Raw genomic sequence first — 16274 nt, forward strand, 5'->3', positions numbered from 1 at the left:
CTACTCCAGGCTGGGTGGGGAATGGCTGGAGAGCAGCCCTCAGGAGAAGGACCTGGGGGTGCTGATTGATGAGAAGCTCAACATGAGCCGGTAACGTGCGATCGCAGCCCAGAAGGCCAACCCTATCCTGGGCTGCATCAGAAGAAGTGTGGCCAGCAGGTCACGGGGGGGGGGGGGATTCTGCCCCTCTGCTCCGCTCTAGGGAGACGCCACCTGGAGTGCTGCCTCCAGCTCTGGAGCCCCCAACAGAGGAAAGACATGGACTTGGTGGTGCGGGGCCAGAGGAGGCCCCAGAGATGCTGCGAGGGCTGGAGCCCCTCTGCTGGGAGGACAGGCTGGGAGAGTTGGGGGGGGTTCAGCCTGGAGAAGAGAAGGCTCCGGGGAGACCTCAGAGCCCCTGCGAGTGCCTAAAAGGGCTCCAGGAGAGCTGGGGAAGGATTTTTTCCAAGGGCATGTAGGGATAGGACGAGGGGGAATGGCTTCTAGCTGGAAGAAGGGAGATTTAGATGAGATATCAGGAAGAAATTTTTCACTGTGCGGGTGGTGAGCCCCTGGTGCAGGTTGCCTCGAGAAGCTGTGGCTGCCCCATCCCTGGAGGTGTTCAAGGCCAGGTTGGACGGGGCTTGGAGCGACCTGGGCTGGTGGGAGGTGTCCCTGCCCAGGGCAGGGGGGTGGGAACTGGGTGATCTTCAAGGTCCCTTCCAACCTAAACCATTCTGTGACTCTACGATCAGCCCCGGCGCTTACCGAGCACAGGCAGAGGGTGACGGATGAAGCCAGGAGCCCCTCTTGCAAGCTTGGCTCAGCTTTCAGGGACCCACCCTGAGTTATGGACACCAGCATCACTCTAGCACACCACCCTGATGTTAAACATGACAAAACTTCACAAAACCGGAGTCTAAACTCATCACTAGGAGACGATGGGGTTGTTCAAGTGAATTTGATTTGGACAGAGGAGAGGCTGCTGCAGCGAACGTCACCCATAGCACAGGAGAAGGCGGCTTTCACGAGCCTTCGAGATAAAAACAAAAGCCTCCTAAAACCCCCACCCACTTTAAAAAGCAGAAATCCAGTGAGACTACTTAGTTACCTAAAGCTGGGGACTTGCTTAAGTGCTTTACTGGATTTATGCTGCCCTTCCTAGAAACACCGGTCGGGCTCTTAACGCTCGAGCAGGAGGAGGAGGAGGAGGAGGAGGAGGAGGAGGGAGATTTGGAAGCGGAGGTTTGGTGTGCCACCTCGCTCACGGACACGCGAGGACCATCTCACCATCCCCGAGCTGAGCCCGGCAGCTCTCCAGCCATCCGCAGGAAGGCGTGCTCGGACAATTCCAGCGCTTTTCCAAATTATTTGCAGCGTATACTGAGTTTAGGAGAAGCCAGGCTTCAGCGTTGTGTTGGAACAGTGGTTGTGGTTTGCTTTGGGGGGCGGGAGGGGGGGGGAAAACCCCCTCGCAGCGGTGACGGCGCTTCGTGCTGGGATGGTGCGGCTCTGCCGGGTGGGAAGCAACGGGGACCCTACGCAGCGGAGAGGGCTCAAGAGGTGACAGCAGCCGTCCACAGCGGCAGCTTTCTCTGCAGCCTTCGAAGGGTTATACCTTTCGCCCGTTTCAAAAAAAAAAAAAAAAAAAGATTTAATGCCAAACTGGAAATAATTTTGCTTGCAGACTCCAAAGTAAACGCTGCTGGGTCTGTTTGAGGCTTTTCGTAATTTTTTTTTTTTAAAAAAAACCCACCCTTCCTACTGGAAAAGCTTAAATGGAAGTATACATTGGAGTATTATAATGAACACAAATTAAAGACACCTATTGCAAAGAAACAACCCCCCCCCACAACAAAACACTCCAACCCATTAGTAAATTGATTTAAACCCCAGTCTGTTGCGGTTCCCACTGCCGAGCCTGTCGACGCGAAGCACAACCGGAGCTCAACAGCTCAGGGCATCGGAACACCTCAGTACCCTTAGTTAGACGATTTATCTATCAAATGGAAGAGCGGAGGGAGAGCAGCCCTGGGGAGAAGGACCTGGGGGTGCTGATTGACGAGAAGCTCAACATGAGCCGGCAACGTGCGATGGCAGCCCAGAAGGCCAACCCTATCCTGGGCTGCGTCAGAAGAAGTGTGGCCAGCAGGTCACGGGGGGGGGAATCTGCCCCTCTACTCTATGCTGGTGAGACCTCACCTGGAGTGCTGCCTCCGGCTCTGGAGCCCCCAGCATAGGAAAGACATGGACCTGGTGGAGCGGGGCCAGAGGAGGCCCCAGAGATGCTGGGAGGGCTGGAGCCCCTCTGCTGGGAGGACAGGCTGGGAGAGTTGGGGGGGTTCAGCCTGGAGAAGAGAAGGCTCCGGGGAGACCTCAGAGCCCCTTCCAGTGCCTTAAGAGGCTCCAGGAGAGCTGGGGAGGGACTTTTTCCAAGGGCATGGAGTGATGGGATGAGGGGGAATGGCTTCAAGCTGGAAGAGGGAAGATTTAGATGAGATATGAGGAAGAAATTTTTCACTGTGAGGATGGTGAGCCCCTGGCGCAGGTTGCCCCGAGAAGCTGTGGCTGCCCCATCCCTGGAGGTGTTCAAGGCCAGGTTGGACGGGGCTTGGAGCAACCTGGGCTGGTGGGAGGTGTCCCTGCCCAGGGCAGGGGGGTGGGAACTGGGTGATCTTCAAGGTCCCTTCCAACCCAAACCATTCTATGATTCTATGAAATTGTCACAAAACATTTTATTGATGGGAAAGACCGGTAGGGACAGGCTGAATGAGGGAGTGACCCTTGAGAGCGAAAAATAGCCACCAGAGCAGCACATTAACCATCCTCCTCCAGCCACACCGAGGATGCACAGGGATTTATTGATTTTTATTTTTTTATTTTTTTTTTTTTTTTAGAAAAAGAGGATCTGTACCACAATTTGCAAACTTTCTTTGTATTTAGCGAATAAGGTGGTTTTTTTCCTCCTGCAGTACCAGCCTAGATGAGTCTAGGCTCAACTCTCAACCCAACTCTCAAAAACAAGAGCCCTATTAAAATTAAACCTAATGGGTCAATGAGTTAAAGAGGCAGTTGAAACTGTAAACAAAGTCCTTCCGAGCACGAGCGTGGCGAACTTTGCTTTATATTTCATCGCAGATTAAGTAACTAAACCTCAAGAAAGGACGCGAGGAGGAGACAGGCAAAACGTGGGGACTTAGGTAAGGCATTACCAAACGTGCGATAAAGCAAAGCAAAACCAAACCCCTCTGCCCTGGGCAAAGGTGCAGCCGCCGGTCACAAAAAAAAAAAAAAAAAAGCTCTTTTTTTATGGCCTCATGAACAGCTGGTTTGTGCACTGACCCTTTTACCCCCCCCTCCTCCCCCCCCCCCCCACATCCCTTGTTCAGCCAAGTTTGCCTTTCTGTGAGCAGGAAGGAAGTAAGCAAGTTTGGGGTTTTTTTTCCAGATTTAAAAAAAAAAAAAAAAAACAAAAACCAACACGATAAAGATGTCCGTGGATTTGGGACAGCCAAGTTAGGCTGCAAGTGCCCGGGGGACCCAGCAGGAACGTCCCCACTACATTCAGAACAGGGTTGGTGTCACCAATATGAGCGTATTTTAAGTTTTTCCTCAAATAAAACATACCCTTAGATGCTCCAGGTAAACCTCAGACCTTAAAAGCAGGACACACACACGCAGAGATCCCCCGAACCGAACCAGCACCATGGTTCAACCATTCCCAACCCCTCCACCCGGTATTTCGCCCAGTGCCGGACCTGGTTGCCCTGGCTGAGCAGGACATAGGCCACCCGGGCACATCTCTGGATCATTTTAGAGGCATTTGGCAAAACGCCAGGGATTTGAAAGCCCGGCGGCGATCCCTCCTGCTTCGAGAAGGAAATAGATGGATGAAATGGGCATCGGGGTGACGTAACGCGCCCTGATGAAAACATGCGAGACGACGAACCACCTTCAGGAGACTTCTCCAGCAGCGGTTCATTGATTGCTTGAGTAACAACCGTTTGATGAAATGTTGTAATGTGCTGCAAAACCAAATCGATTACAAAAAAAAAAAAAAAAAAAGCCATTTGAGTTTGAAACAAGAGTATTGGGAGTCACCTGCAAGGTCTGCGCTTTGGTCTGCGATGGAGAGAAGCTTTAGCCCAAGCTTTGGTAAGGCTACAGAGGAGACCTCGGAGAGGAGAGCAAAGTCTGGCTCGCGGGGAAGTTCTTCCCAAGCGTTTTCTGCAGGGCTCGTGCCCAGAGCCGTCCCGGCATCCCAAATCTCTGCTGTTCTTGGAAGCTTGGGAGGGGAAGCGGGGGGGTGGGGGGGGAAGAGGAAACGGAACGACAACGCTGTTTTCCCAGCAAGCGCGAGCCTGTTTATGATAAATACCATCTCTGATTGCTCACGGGACAGACAGGGGGAGACGGAGCGGCTACAAAACCCACCCTCCAAGGACACCCTCGCCTGCCGCTCCGGAGGCTGGGAACGCAGCCCTGCCCGGAGCACAGCCCCGCGAACGCCCGCAAACCCGCACCCGGCGGCTGCAGGACAGGCTCCTTCCGAAAGGAGAAGAGATGAAGAGCATCCCACCTGCTCGGGGTACGGCAGAGGTAGCCCAGCCGGCGATGCCGAGCCCGGCACGGCTAACAGTGCTGTGGCACCATCAGCCTACCGGGGACATGCGCCTGCCCAGTCTCGCGGCAGACAACCTGCACTGAAATTGGCTCTGTATCGATTTAAAGCCAGGGAGAAGGAAGGCTGAGGTGGGTTTATGATTCCACCTGAGCCCACATTAATACAACCACCCTCAAAAAGCCCTGTGATGCCCCACGGCAGCTCAGCCTCTGGGCGCCGGCAGCCAAAACCCAAAACACCACCGAGCAGTCCCACACCGGGGGTCATCAGCAGCAGGAAGGCACCGACTTCTCAGCCACAACGTTTGCCTCTTCCCAAGTATTTGGGCAACGTCCACTTTTCAGAGAAGCCAGGGAGCTTGCGCGCAGCCTAGGGTGAAGGCAAATGTCACAACACAGCCCCTGGAATTGGGTTTAGAGGCTGCTGCCGTCGATAACACACCTCAAGGCTGGGCAAGAGAGCCGCACTCCATCTGACGGGGCAAATTGAAAACACCCACAGCCCCAAAAAGCCCCCAAACCAAAAACCAACTCACAAGACGTCAGATCTTGCAGACTGTCCTCAGCACCCCAAAAGTCTGTCCCAGCCCAGCTCCCCCAAGACCAAGGCAGAGAGGGCTACGAAGATACCATTGTGTGCACACCCCCCATGGACCACGGGGAGTGGAAAGACGGCTCCTAAATGTGGCTGCCCCATCCCTGGAGGTGGTCAAGGCCAGGTTGGACGGGGCTTGGAGCAACCTGGGCTGGTGGGAGGTATCCCTGCCCGTGGCAGGGGGGTGGAACTAGATGAGCTTTAAGGTCCCTTCCGACCTAAACCATTCTCTGATTCGAAATATGCTGCACACACCACCAAATAGCATTGGGTGGATGCCCGACCTGCCTCTTCCCAGCACCTCCGGGGCTCAGAGAGGTCCCCGAGCCGGAGATGTGCCTCCCTTCAGAAACCCAACCCTTCCTCGTTTCGTGATAGCCCTCAAAACCCACCTGCGGACACATCGCCTCCTCGCCCGAGTCAAATCCAGCTCCAGGAACGTGCACCGCCGGGAGCTGCCGGCCGCTTCTGCCGAGGCAGGAGGGAAGCAAAGTCCAGGAGACGCCGGGCGCAAGGCTTACCGACGTAGCGCCGGTCCCGAACAGAGCACCTTTTGTTCCCGACCTCCCAGCCGCCGCGATAAGGAGAGGCGAGCTAACGCAGGCTCCCCCGCCGCCGTGTGACCGCAGCCCTCCTGCTTAGGCGACTACCGAAATAAAAGCACGCTTTACCGAGCCCCACGCAAGGGTCAGCCCCGCTTCCAGGTACACTCACGCCTTCTCTTCCCACCAAACCATCACCAATTCAAAAGGTTAATTTTGAAGAGGACCTACAGAGGCTTCCGGGGCTTACCTCATCCTTCCCGGTATTTCTGGTGAATATTTAAGCACTAAATGACAAATTCCTTCCTTATAGCCACAAATAGAAACAAATAAAGCTCACCTTGCTCGCTAGGGAAAGATGAGGAGCACTTTGCTACTGACGAGGCATCGCAATCACCGTTCGGGTGACTCAAACGGCAATCTCTGATAAGCGATGACAATATATTGCCCTCAAAGACGGGCTGGGGCTTCGGTCACGGGTGATAACCAAGTTTACAAACACACCAACCTCACTGCTGCCCTCACCCAAGCAGCTGCTCTGCGCAAACACAGGAGCTCCGGCAGAGCCAGCGCCGCGAGGTGACCCGATCCACAGCACCCTCCATTCCCCGCGGCGGCCGGCGGCGTACGAAGTCCTCGACTGCGCCCGGTTTGCAACGCACCGCTGAAACCCAGAAATTTTGAGGCTTTTACCTGCTTTTGCTTCCTCTCCGCAGACACTTCACACGAGTCAAGCCTCAGGCTGACTCCCTCAGCGGTGCCTGTCCAGCATAAATAAAATTCTTTCTTTCCATTACCTTCACAAATCACATTTGCTCATTTTCTCCGGGTTCTCCCTGCTCTCCTCCGGGCCACGTCCTTCCCGAAGCGCACGATCTGCTACTCAGCAACACTGCCTGGAAGCCTCCTGCACCTCGATAACCAGTTGACCTTCTGGGCTGAGTCCAAAAAAAAAAAAAAAACAACAACCAACCCAAACCGAAGCAAGTTCTCCCGGTAACACGCACGGCAGCGGGGGAATTACACTTTAACCCCCGGCTCTGTCCGGATCTACAGGGCGCAGTCCTTTTGCTCTCTCAGCTCCTCTGCGCGTGCTGCAAGACCTCAGGGGACATCCAGCACCGCTGGAGGAGCCCGAAGTCACGGCAAAGCTAATTAGGAAACCCCAACCACCGCCAGATTTATACTTTTCAAACTTTTATTGAGTCACCTTTGCTTCCACCGCTGCTTGGCTCGCTGGCCGCATCCTGATGCTGCCGATGGTGCGCTGCGGTCCAGCTCCCACGTTTCTCCGCCCCACGCACCGCGCCGGCGGTTCAAGATAAGGCTTCAAGGTCTTTGTTTTCCAAACTCCTTCCAACCTGTCTTGCACAAGGCAAACACTCCAAATACGATCCTTTCGGACCAGCAAAGAAATTTCTCACCGTATCCTTGAATTACGGTCCCGCCTTCAGGGACGTCCGTGCCTGATTTACACTCCCATCCTTTCCTCTAAACACACTACAACACACGAATTTCCTCGGTATTTTCAAGCTTTTTGTTCCAACGTTGTCACCGCAGACCGATTTCGGAGTTCGGTCCAGCAACTTCAGTAATTTGATTACTGTATTTTCTTGTACCTAATCGATATACAGATGATACAGGCTGTTCGCTTGTTGGCTGCGAAAGACGTGCTCCGCACGTGTGAACGGGACGGGCAGCTCCCTTCGCACCTCGAGCTGCGCAACAGAAAGGCTTTGGGGACATTGGGGACACTGCTCAGGGCTCCGCGTGCTTCCCCAAGGGAGAGATGAACAGACGTAAAACCACGTCCGTCAGGTTTCACAGCCCGCAGTTCCGGCCACCTATGAGGTTTTGAGCACAGCAGCTCAAAATTAACCAATTAACGACAAAATTAACACCAATTCCAGCAGCTGACTCAGAGAGGGATTTGTGATTTTCTTTTCTTCGGACACGACGATGCTTTCGGGTCAACGCTGTGAAGAGAATCCCGTTGGGGACGGTCCTTGGAACGACACCGGTGAAGAAAGCCTGAGCCGAAGGGCGAAGAGCCGCAGTCTTCACGCGCTGCTCTCTCACCTCCATCTTCCCATCCCCACCGCCGCTGCGGCGGTACAGCAGTGCCGGCGTGGCAAAAGGACCGCGGACCTTCATGCCCGCGTTAGGGTAATGAGAGAACAGCCCACGGAGACGCCGGCGAGCTGAACCCCAGGTCTGCCCCGGTGCTGCGAGCCCCTCCGGCAGCTCGGGGGCACGTTGCCTTTGAAGGCTGCAAAGCTCAACCCCGTTTTTTCGGGCCAGCTGACATCTAGCAGACACGCAGCCGCTGGAGACGATGGTATGGAGAGGCAGAGGAGGAGAAACCTCACGTAAACTGCTGAGGATTGCAAAGCGGGTCCACCGCCAAGGCAGAAAACACGTACTCCAAAAACTCTCTCTGCCTTAAGGGAAGGCAAATAATAATCGGTAATAAGAAAGGAGGGCTCAGGAGGTCCGCTGGGCTACCAGGAGGAGAGACAGCGAGTACAGCCACCCCACGTGGGCTCGTTGCAAAAGACAAGCCACGAGGAACCATAGCCAATGCCTGCGGGGAACGGGTCCTGCCCATCCAAGCTGCGGTTATGCCACGTACCCTCAGCAACAGCTTCTGTGTTACCAGCGCACGGCTGGAACCCTCCGAGCCTCCGGTCCCCCGTGCAGAAACTCTGAGCAGCTGGGAAAAATGCAACAACTTGAATTTAAAATTACCCCATTCTGATTTTTGCCCTTCAAGAAACATTACGTTCAATCGCTCCACGTTAAAAGAAATGTCCAACTTTAACAGGCAACGGTTCTTCCAGCTGCAGCTCCGGACAGACAGGTTGGAGAGAACCAGGATCATCCCCTCCTCCCAAAAGTGCATAAAATGAGATGTGGGACCTCACCAAGGACCATTCTACTCCCCACATCCACTCCCACTGTGACATTTAGCCAGAGGGGACATGCCTGGGGGGCAGGCAAGGTTTGCAGGGTGCCCATGTGCCTGCCCGGTTAGCCTTGCTGTTCTGCAAAAACCCCAAAATACTCCTCTCGCAACCGTGCACGGCTCAGCGCGGCGCGTTTTTCCCGGCTGCTACCGAGAAGAGCCGCAGCGGCCGCCCAGCAGATGGCAACAGCCCTGCGCAAGGCGCACAGCACCGCACAGCACCGCCTGCCCCGCCGCCCCCGCGCCGCTCACCCTCAGCGGTTTCGGCCGCCCTGTTTTGCGGGTTAAAAAAGGGCCTTTTGACGACCTTGCTGGCCCAAGTTCCCACGGCTAAAACAGGTGTTTGTGCTATTTTACCGTGTGCTCCCGGGCAGCCGTTACGGAGCACAGCCCTGCACCGGCTCTGCCTCTCCTCCAGGTTACACACCTCCACAGAGTCATAGAATGGCTCGGGTTGGAAGGGACCTTGAAGATCATCTAGTTCCACCCCCCTGCCCTGGGCAGGGACACCTCCCACCAGCCCAGGTCGCTCCAAGCCCCGTCCAACCTGGCCTTGAACACCTCCAGGGATGGGGCAGCCACAGCTTCTCTGGGCACCCTGCGCCAGGGGCTCACCGCCCTCAGAGTGAAAAATTCCTTCCTCATATCTCATCTAAATCTCCCTTCTTCCAGTGTGAAGCCATTCCCCCTCATCCCATCACTCCATGCCCTTGGAAAAAGTCCCTCCCCGGCTCTCCTGGAGCCCCTTTAGGCACTGGAAGGGGCTCTGAGGTCTCCCCGGAGCCTTCCCTTCTCCAGGCTGAACCCCCCCAACTCTCCCAGCCTGTCCTCCCAGCAGAGGGGCCCCAGCCCTCCCAACATCTCTGGGGCCTCCTCTGGCCCCGCTCCACCAGCTCCATGTCCTTCTTGTGCTGGGACCCCCCGAGCTGGACGCAGTGCTCCAGGTGGGGTCTCAGAAGAGCAGAGGGGCGCATGCTCAATCCCAGCCTAAATCCAGCAGCACACCGAATGTTTGCGGCTTGCGCTCTTTTTGGAAGAGTCAGCCTTCCCGCTCCACATCGCCCGAGCAGACCCACCTGCCCCCAGGAGCCAGGGCAGAGGGGACAGAGCGCCCTCGTCCTAGGGCAAGGCACAGCAGGCATCAAGAAAGCTAAGTCCAAATTCACCTTTTCCCCCTCCCAGGGCATTGCAAACGAGGCCGTGTACCTCAGAAGCGAGTCACGAGCTTCATGGGAGCTTGCAAGGGAGGCGAGGAGAACTCCTACCTTCCAGTTAGTCACCAGCAAAGCCGCACTAGCCCAGCCTGGGGAAAAACAGGCGAGGACTCAGGTGTCTGGACAGACAGCCTCCAAGCTCCTTTTGCAAAGCAGGGTAGCCAAAATCGCTGTCATCATTTATCGGTGACGTTTCCCCGCAGAAGGAGAAAGCGGCTGCCCCGCATCCTCCAGGCTTCCACCTGGGTCAGGGAGAAACACGCTACCTGCAGGCGGGCAGGTCACCCCGGCGAGGCGATGCTCTCCCCGCTCTGGAGCCGGAGGGGACAGGGGATGAGATTCCTCTCGGCCGCGTGACAGCGGAACGCTAGGGACTGCGATGCCTCGCGATGCCCGGGCAAGCACAGCTGGAGGCACAAGAAGCCCAGTGGCTGCAGGAACTCAGGCTCCCGCCTTTCCGATCCCCTGCCAGCCGCTGTCTCAGCGGAGCCACGCAACCAGAAATCCTCTTTGAAACTGGTTTAACAGACAGATCTGGCTGCTGGACAGACCTGGAAAGGTGCAACAAGAGGCAAAAGCTCTGCGCCACGTCAGGAGCCACACCAGTGGCTGAACTGTGGAAGCACAGCATCCCAAACTGGTCGGGGTCGGAAGGGCCCTCTGGAGCTCCCCCAGTCCCACCCCCCGCCAGAGCAGGGGCACCTCCAGCAGTGGCACAGGACACATCCAGGCGGGTTTGGAATGGCTCCAGAGCGGGAGACTCCCCCCCTCTCTGGGCAGCTGTGCCAGTGCTCTGCTGCCCGCACGGGAGAGAAGTTCCTTCTCATGTTCTGATGGAACTTCCTATGCTCAAGTTTGTGCCCGTTCCCTCTTGTCCTATCACTGGGCACCACTGAAAAAAGACCATTCCCGTCCCCCTGGCACCCTCCCTTGAAGGATTTGTAAGATCCCCCCTCAGTCTTCTCTTCTCCAGACTAAAAAGCCCCAAATCCCTCAGTCTTTCCTCTTAAGAAAGATGCTCCAAATCCCCTCATCATCTTCATAGCCCTTTTCTGGCCATCAGATGCTCGGTGTCTGGGGTGCGTCAAGCATCCGACATTGAAAAGGTCCCGGCGTGAAGCGTCAAAGTTCAGACCTTGGCCCCTTCAAGAAGTTTTTACGCCCTTCCTGGAAGGTGCAAATGTTGGCTCTTCTCTCCATAGAGCAAACACTCGCTGAGAGATACCAATCCCGGGCACTCAGGGTTTTCCACAGATGTTCAGCTGGCTCTGGTGCCAGCCGCCAGAAGATGGGATGACTCACGGAGAAGAGCAACCTTATTAACAAAGAGAAGACGTTTCCATTTAGACCGCTTAAAGCACTTGTTTACACTTGTTTGAACAAACATTTAGGAGAAAAGCTCTCTGTGAAGGCCCCGACACTTGTAAGAGCCAAGCACTCGAGCCACCGCAATTTTGCGCTGGTTTAAGTGGGACCACAGCCGATACTCCGCATCCAGCAACCGCAATTACGCTCGGTACCGCGGCACAGCAAACGCGGCGCCTCTCCTTCAGCTCACCGTTCAAACGTCCTCCGATGCGACACGAGAGGAGAAAAGCTAGCTGTGCTCCTTCACCCCTGCCAAAGCAAGGGGAGGGGGCAGCTCACCCGGTGCCTGAAGTCCCCCAGCAGCGTTTTGGGGGCTGAGAAAGAAGGCGTCGTGCTAAAGAAGCTGTTTAGCTGCCTGGTGGTCCCACGTAGAGGCAAGTTTTAGAGCTGCATGCTCGCTGAGCACCTTCTTCCCAGGTCTGAAATGGGGACATCTGAGAATACAAACTGCTTTTTTTGTGTGTGTGCGTCGAGGTAGACACGCTGGAGGGGAGGGATGCCATCCAGAAGGACCTGGACAGGCTGGAGAGGTGGGCCCGTGCCAACCTCATGAAGTTCACCCAGGCCAAGTGCAAGGTCCTACATCTGGGTCGGGGCAATCCCAGCACAAATCCAGGCTGGGCGGGGAATGGCTGGAGAGCAGCGCTGGGGAGAAGGACCTGGGGGTGCTGATTGACGAGAAGCTCAACATGAGCCGGCTATGTGCGATCGCAGCCCAGAAGGCCAACCCTATCCTGGACTGCATCAGAAGAAGTGTGGCCAGCAGGTCACAGGGGGGGGGGGGATTCTGCCCCTCTACTCTATGCTGGTGAGACCTCACCTGGAGTACTGCCTCCAGCTCTAGAGTCCCCAACAGAGGAAAGACATGGACCTGTTGGAGCGGGGCCAGAGGAGGCCCCGGAGATGCTGGGAGGGCTGGAGCCCCTCTGCTGGGAGGACAGGCTGGGAGAGTTGGGGGGGTTCAGCCTGGAGAAGAGAAGGCTCCGGGGAGACCTCAGAGCCCCTTCCAGTGCCTGAAAGGGCTCCAGGAGAGCTGGGGAGGGACTTTTTCCAAGGGCATGTAGCAATAGGATGAGGGGGAATGGCTTCAAGCTGGAAGAAGGGAGATTTAGATGAGATAACAGGAAGAAATTTTCCACTCCGAGGGCGGTGAGCCCCTGGCGCAGGTTGCCCTGAGAAGTTGTGGCTGCCCCATCCCTGGAGGTGCTCAAGGCCAGGTTGGACGGGGCTTGGAGCAACCTGGGCTGGTGGGAGGTGTCCCTGCCCAGGGCAGGGGGGTGGGAACTGGATGATCTTCAAGGTCCCTTCCAACCCAAACCATTCTATGACTTTTGGTGGTGTGGGAGGTCTGCTTGGAGGAATGCACCACCATTGCTCTTGGAAGGATGCTTTTCCCCCCTTCTCTCTTCCAGGTGGAACCAAGCAAGGTAGGATATATATTGGGAAAGGCCATTTGTTCTGTCTTAACGGTTTCCAGAGCAGCTCCCTGCTGCACCTAAGGAAGAAGGACCTGCTGGAGCCCCCCCAGCAGCAGACAGCTCTGCATGGCGGGGCAGCACAGTGCTCTGCTGAAAACCGCTCCTTTGCTGCTCCCAGCAGGTTGCTTCGTACCACGGCTTCTCTCACCTTCCCCCCTCCCCGAAACAACTCCAGCTTTTCAAGGTACGGCACTACAGGACATGCGGAATGAAACACACGTTGGGAGCTCACTGCTCAGCTGAACGAGAACAAAAAGACCACGCGCCCCAAGATAGCAATTTATTTTTACACTCGCAACGCTGAGCGGTATTTCTCCATCCTATTCTCATTTGCTGAACCTCTCCGAAATCCTTGCAGGCTGGAAATTATTTCGAACCATGTATCCAAGACAACAAGGGTAATTCTTCCCTGGCATATTAAATGTAGACACCGGCAGAGCTCTGATCTTTGGACGATTACCCCAAATTCAGCATAAGAATCCATTTGCATCTCTCCGAAAAGGAGATTTCGGGATTCGTCACCTTTTTTCCTTTGGGTCACCTTGTTATTTCAAGGAAACGACGGCCCAGCAGCAGCAGTATTTCATCCCAGCGGGGCACACACCCGCCTTGTTGGTATTCCTGCCCAGAATAGCTTGCAGCGCTGACAGAGCTCGTCTATGTTAAATTAGCCCTTTGGAAAACATCCCTGCTCTGCATCTCAGAAGATCGTCCCTTGACGCAGGTTTGAGGAGCAAAAAAAGCGAAAGCCCTCGCCTGCACGAGCGCTGCGACACGGACTGTCACCGCCTCTCAACCGCTCCGTCCAGAGGTCAAAAAGCCCATTTGTGACCATGTACCAGATAGAGAAAGAACATGAAACCCCATCTCCCTTCCCACCCTCCTGTCCCCCATCCATCCAGCTACCGCTGGCTTTCGTGACTATCTTTCAGAAGGAAAAATACTCCATACGCCCCCTGAAAGCCTTCTGGGGAAGTCACAAGGCCAAAATAACGTATTACAGACTACGCAAAGCAAAGCCGTATATATCTGCACGCAAATATAAAGGAGGTTGGGAGTCCCTTCGCAAATAACAATTTGTGGGATAAAAAAATCCAGGGTACCAAGACATAAGAGTCAAAAACCTGAAGCGGAAAGTTTGGGAAAGGAAAAGCAGAAGGAAGCTATTCGGTCTCCACATGGGACTAAGGAGCCAGCCGGCCCTTTGCTCTGAAGGCACCTGCGGCACCTTCTGCTCCAGGCTGAAGGCACAGGGCAGGAACGGAGGAAGCCAACCAAGCAAAGCCCAAAAGCCCCCAAACACGGACAGGTCACCGTAGCGGCAGCCTCTTTTCTAGCTGGGGAAAACGGATACGGAACGTTATGCCGATACGTTCCTGTGCTAAGGAACGCAGAAAGGAAGGGAGGGATGGAGCCATAACTTTAATAAAAGGAAAACAACCCATGTCAGATAAGCATCCTTGATTGAGCCCCCCCGCAAAATAAAATACACATTTTTCTCTTCTGCTCTGCCTTTTACTGGCCAAACAGCACCAAGTGCCGACGTCCGACCGCTCCGCTGGGCCTCTCAGGCAGGCTCCTGGTTGGTCCGTCTCAAAATCAGGCCCAGGTTCTCCAAACCCAGGAACTCCAGCAACGAGACAAACACGACAGCAGCAGGCGCCCTTCCCACGTTGTTGGGATTTCACCGCAAAAAGGATCTCCCTCTTTCACCTAGGGCACCGGGCTCTGGAATTCTGTGTGCTAAGGCAGCGCTAGCGTGGGTTTTTGCTTGACCACCGATTTTAACTTAAACAGCACCAAACGCTTAGCGCAAATCCTCACCATCCGATTAAAGGATTCGTCTTTACTACACGTGAAGTGTCCCTGAGCCCTATCGTGGCAAATGTTCTTCTCCCCCAAGCCAACCCCCCCCTGCTCAAGCCTCCCGCTGGACGCAGCTGACATTTGCAAGAGTTAACAGCGCTCGTACTTGCCTCAAACGTGACGAAGTCATCAAACTCATCAGGACAGGCCGGGGCTTCCTCCTCAGGGGTATATCCCATATCATACAACTGGCTGTCGGGATCTGCAGAGGAAAAGAAAAACAGGAAGAGAATCACCACAAGGAAAGGTGCACCCTCAAACGAAGGACGGCTTTGGGAGACGCAACAGCAGAAGGACAAGAACTCCCTTGTGCACGCACCGGTGCCTTCAGCTTTCAGAAAGGACTTCTGCTCCCGGGCATCCCACCACCACCTCAGCTGGAGGGCAGTTGGGACGGCTGCTCCTTGGCAGAGGTCCTATGGGGTCCCTTGCCGCTCCGACAGGGCTAGCGCCCGGATTCATCCCTACCCCAACATGGTCTCCGTTCCTTTTCCCGGTTTCTTCCCTATCTCCGTTTCCTGCATCCTCTTATTCTTCTCCCAGAAGGCTTTAATCCTGCTGTGGGCAGGGAATACGTTAGATGTATGTGTGACAGCCAACTACCATGGGAACCGCAGAGAAAGCAGGCTGCACCGAAGCTTTTATCATCTACTGCTCCTCCCGTGGCCAGCCATCCTCACAGGGGGACAGGAAAATAGGAGGTTTTCAAGGAGATTTCTTAAAAAAACCTGTTTTTTCTTGAAAAAAAACACAAAAAAAACCCCTAAAAACCAAACCACGTTACTCCTCCCACCCCCAAACACCCATCTGGCAGCGGAGCGGATCGGCATTTCTCCGACCCCTTCAACCGAGGAAGGGAGCGTAAATTCCCCGTGCTCCTTCAAGCAACAGCTAATGCCCGATCCAGCACACGACCTAGATCACAGGCTGGAAACGCCAACTCAAGATCAGATGCTGCAGTCCCAAAATAAATAGCAGGCTCAAAACCACACGCCTTGGAGCTGCGAGCGTTGCGGCGCTAGGTCTGTCTGATGTCGATAAACTTGGCCGAGCAGAGGGGTGACTCCCTGTCGGTGCTCCTCGGAAAGCCGGGCAATGTCCTGGATTTGGGGAAGGACAGGCTTTCCTTTTACGGCTGCTCGAGGCAGAGCTATGAAGCAGGGTCTGCTTTTTGCCTCCCGCGGGCCGGTGGCTTCCCAGCCGGGTCAAACGGCGCCCAGGCTCGAGTCCAAACCGAAGGGGCACGTCAAGCGATGGCATGTTTCGCTGCAGCCCAGCGGCACGGTCACCCAAACGGGATCATACGCAGCCTCCCTCCAAGGTTATATCCCTTCTATAGTCACAGCCAGGGCTCCCGCTTCACGTCCATCTCCAGATTATCAAGAAAAAGCCATTTTTCATTAAGGGATCTGTACGGCTAGTGGAAAGTCAAGGGCACAGGACAGAGCAAGGAGTTGGGCTCGCAGCAACACCCATCCCATCCAAACAACCCCCGAAGCACCTCTTTTGGCTGACCGTTACATCCCAACACAGTCGGGGCCCCAGGAGATACTGGAACCACCAACCCGATGGGTACCAGCAGCCCACGGGGGTGGGAAAAGCTGAGCACGTGGCACCGAGAAACGAGCCCTCCCCTAACCTGGG

The 16274-nt window shown here is 55.3% G+C and overlaps 1 protein-coding gene across 1 annotated transcript in view; it reads right to left on the reverse strand.

Annotated features, from left to right (window-relative positions):
* RAB11FIP3 (RAB11 family interacting protein 3) overlaps positions 1–14812 on the reverse strand; it is a 45472-nt gene extending 30660 nt beyond the window's left edge. The window contains exon 1 of the mRNA XM_082490281.1: positions 14741–14812. Coding sequence (XP_082346407.1) covers positions 14741–14809 — 69 coding nt within the window. The 5' untranslated portion in view covers positions 14810–14812. The remainder of the gene's footprint in view (positions 1–14740) is intronic.
* Between the last annotated feature and the right edge of the window lie 1462 nt (positions 14813–16274).

Source organism: Vanellus vanellus (genome assembly GCF_965231255.1).
Source record: "Vanellus vanellus genome assembly, chromosome: 14".
Classification (NCBI taxonomy): domain Eukaryota; kingdom Metazoa; phylum Chordata; class Aves; order Charadriiformes; family Charadriidae; genus Vanellus; species Vanellus vanellus.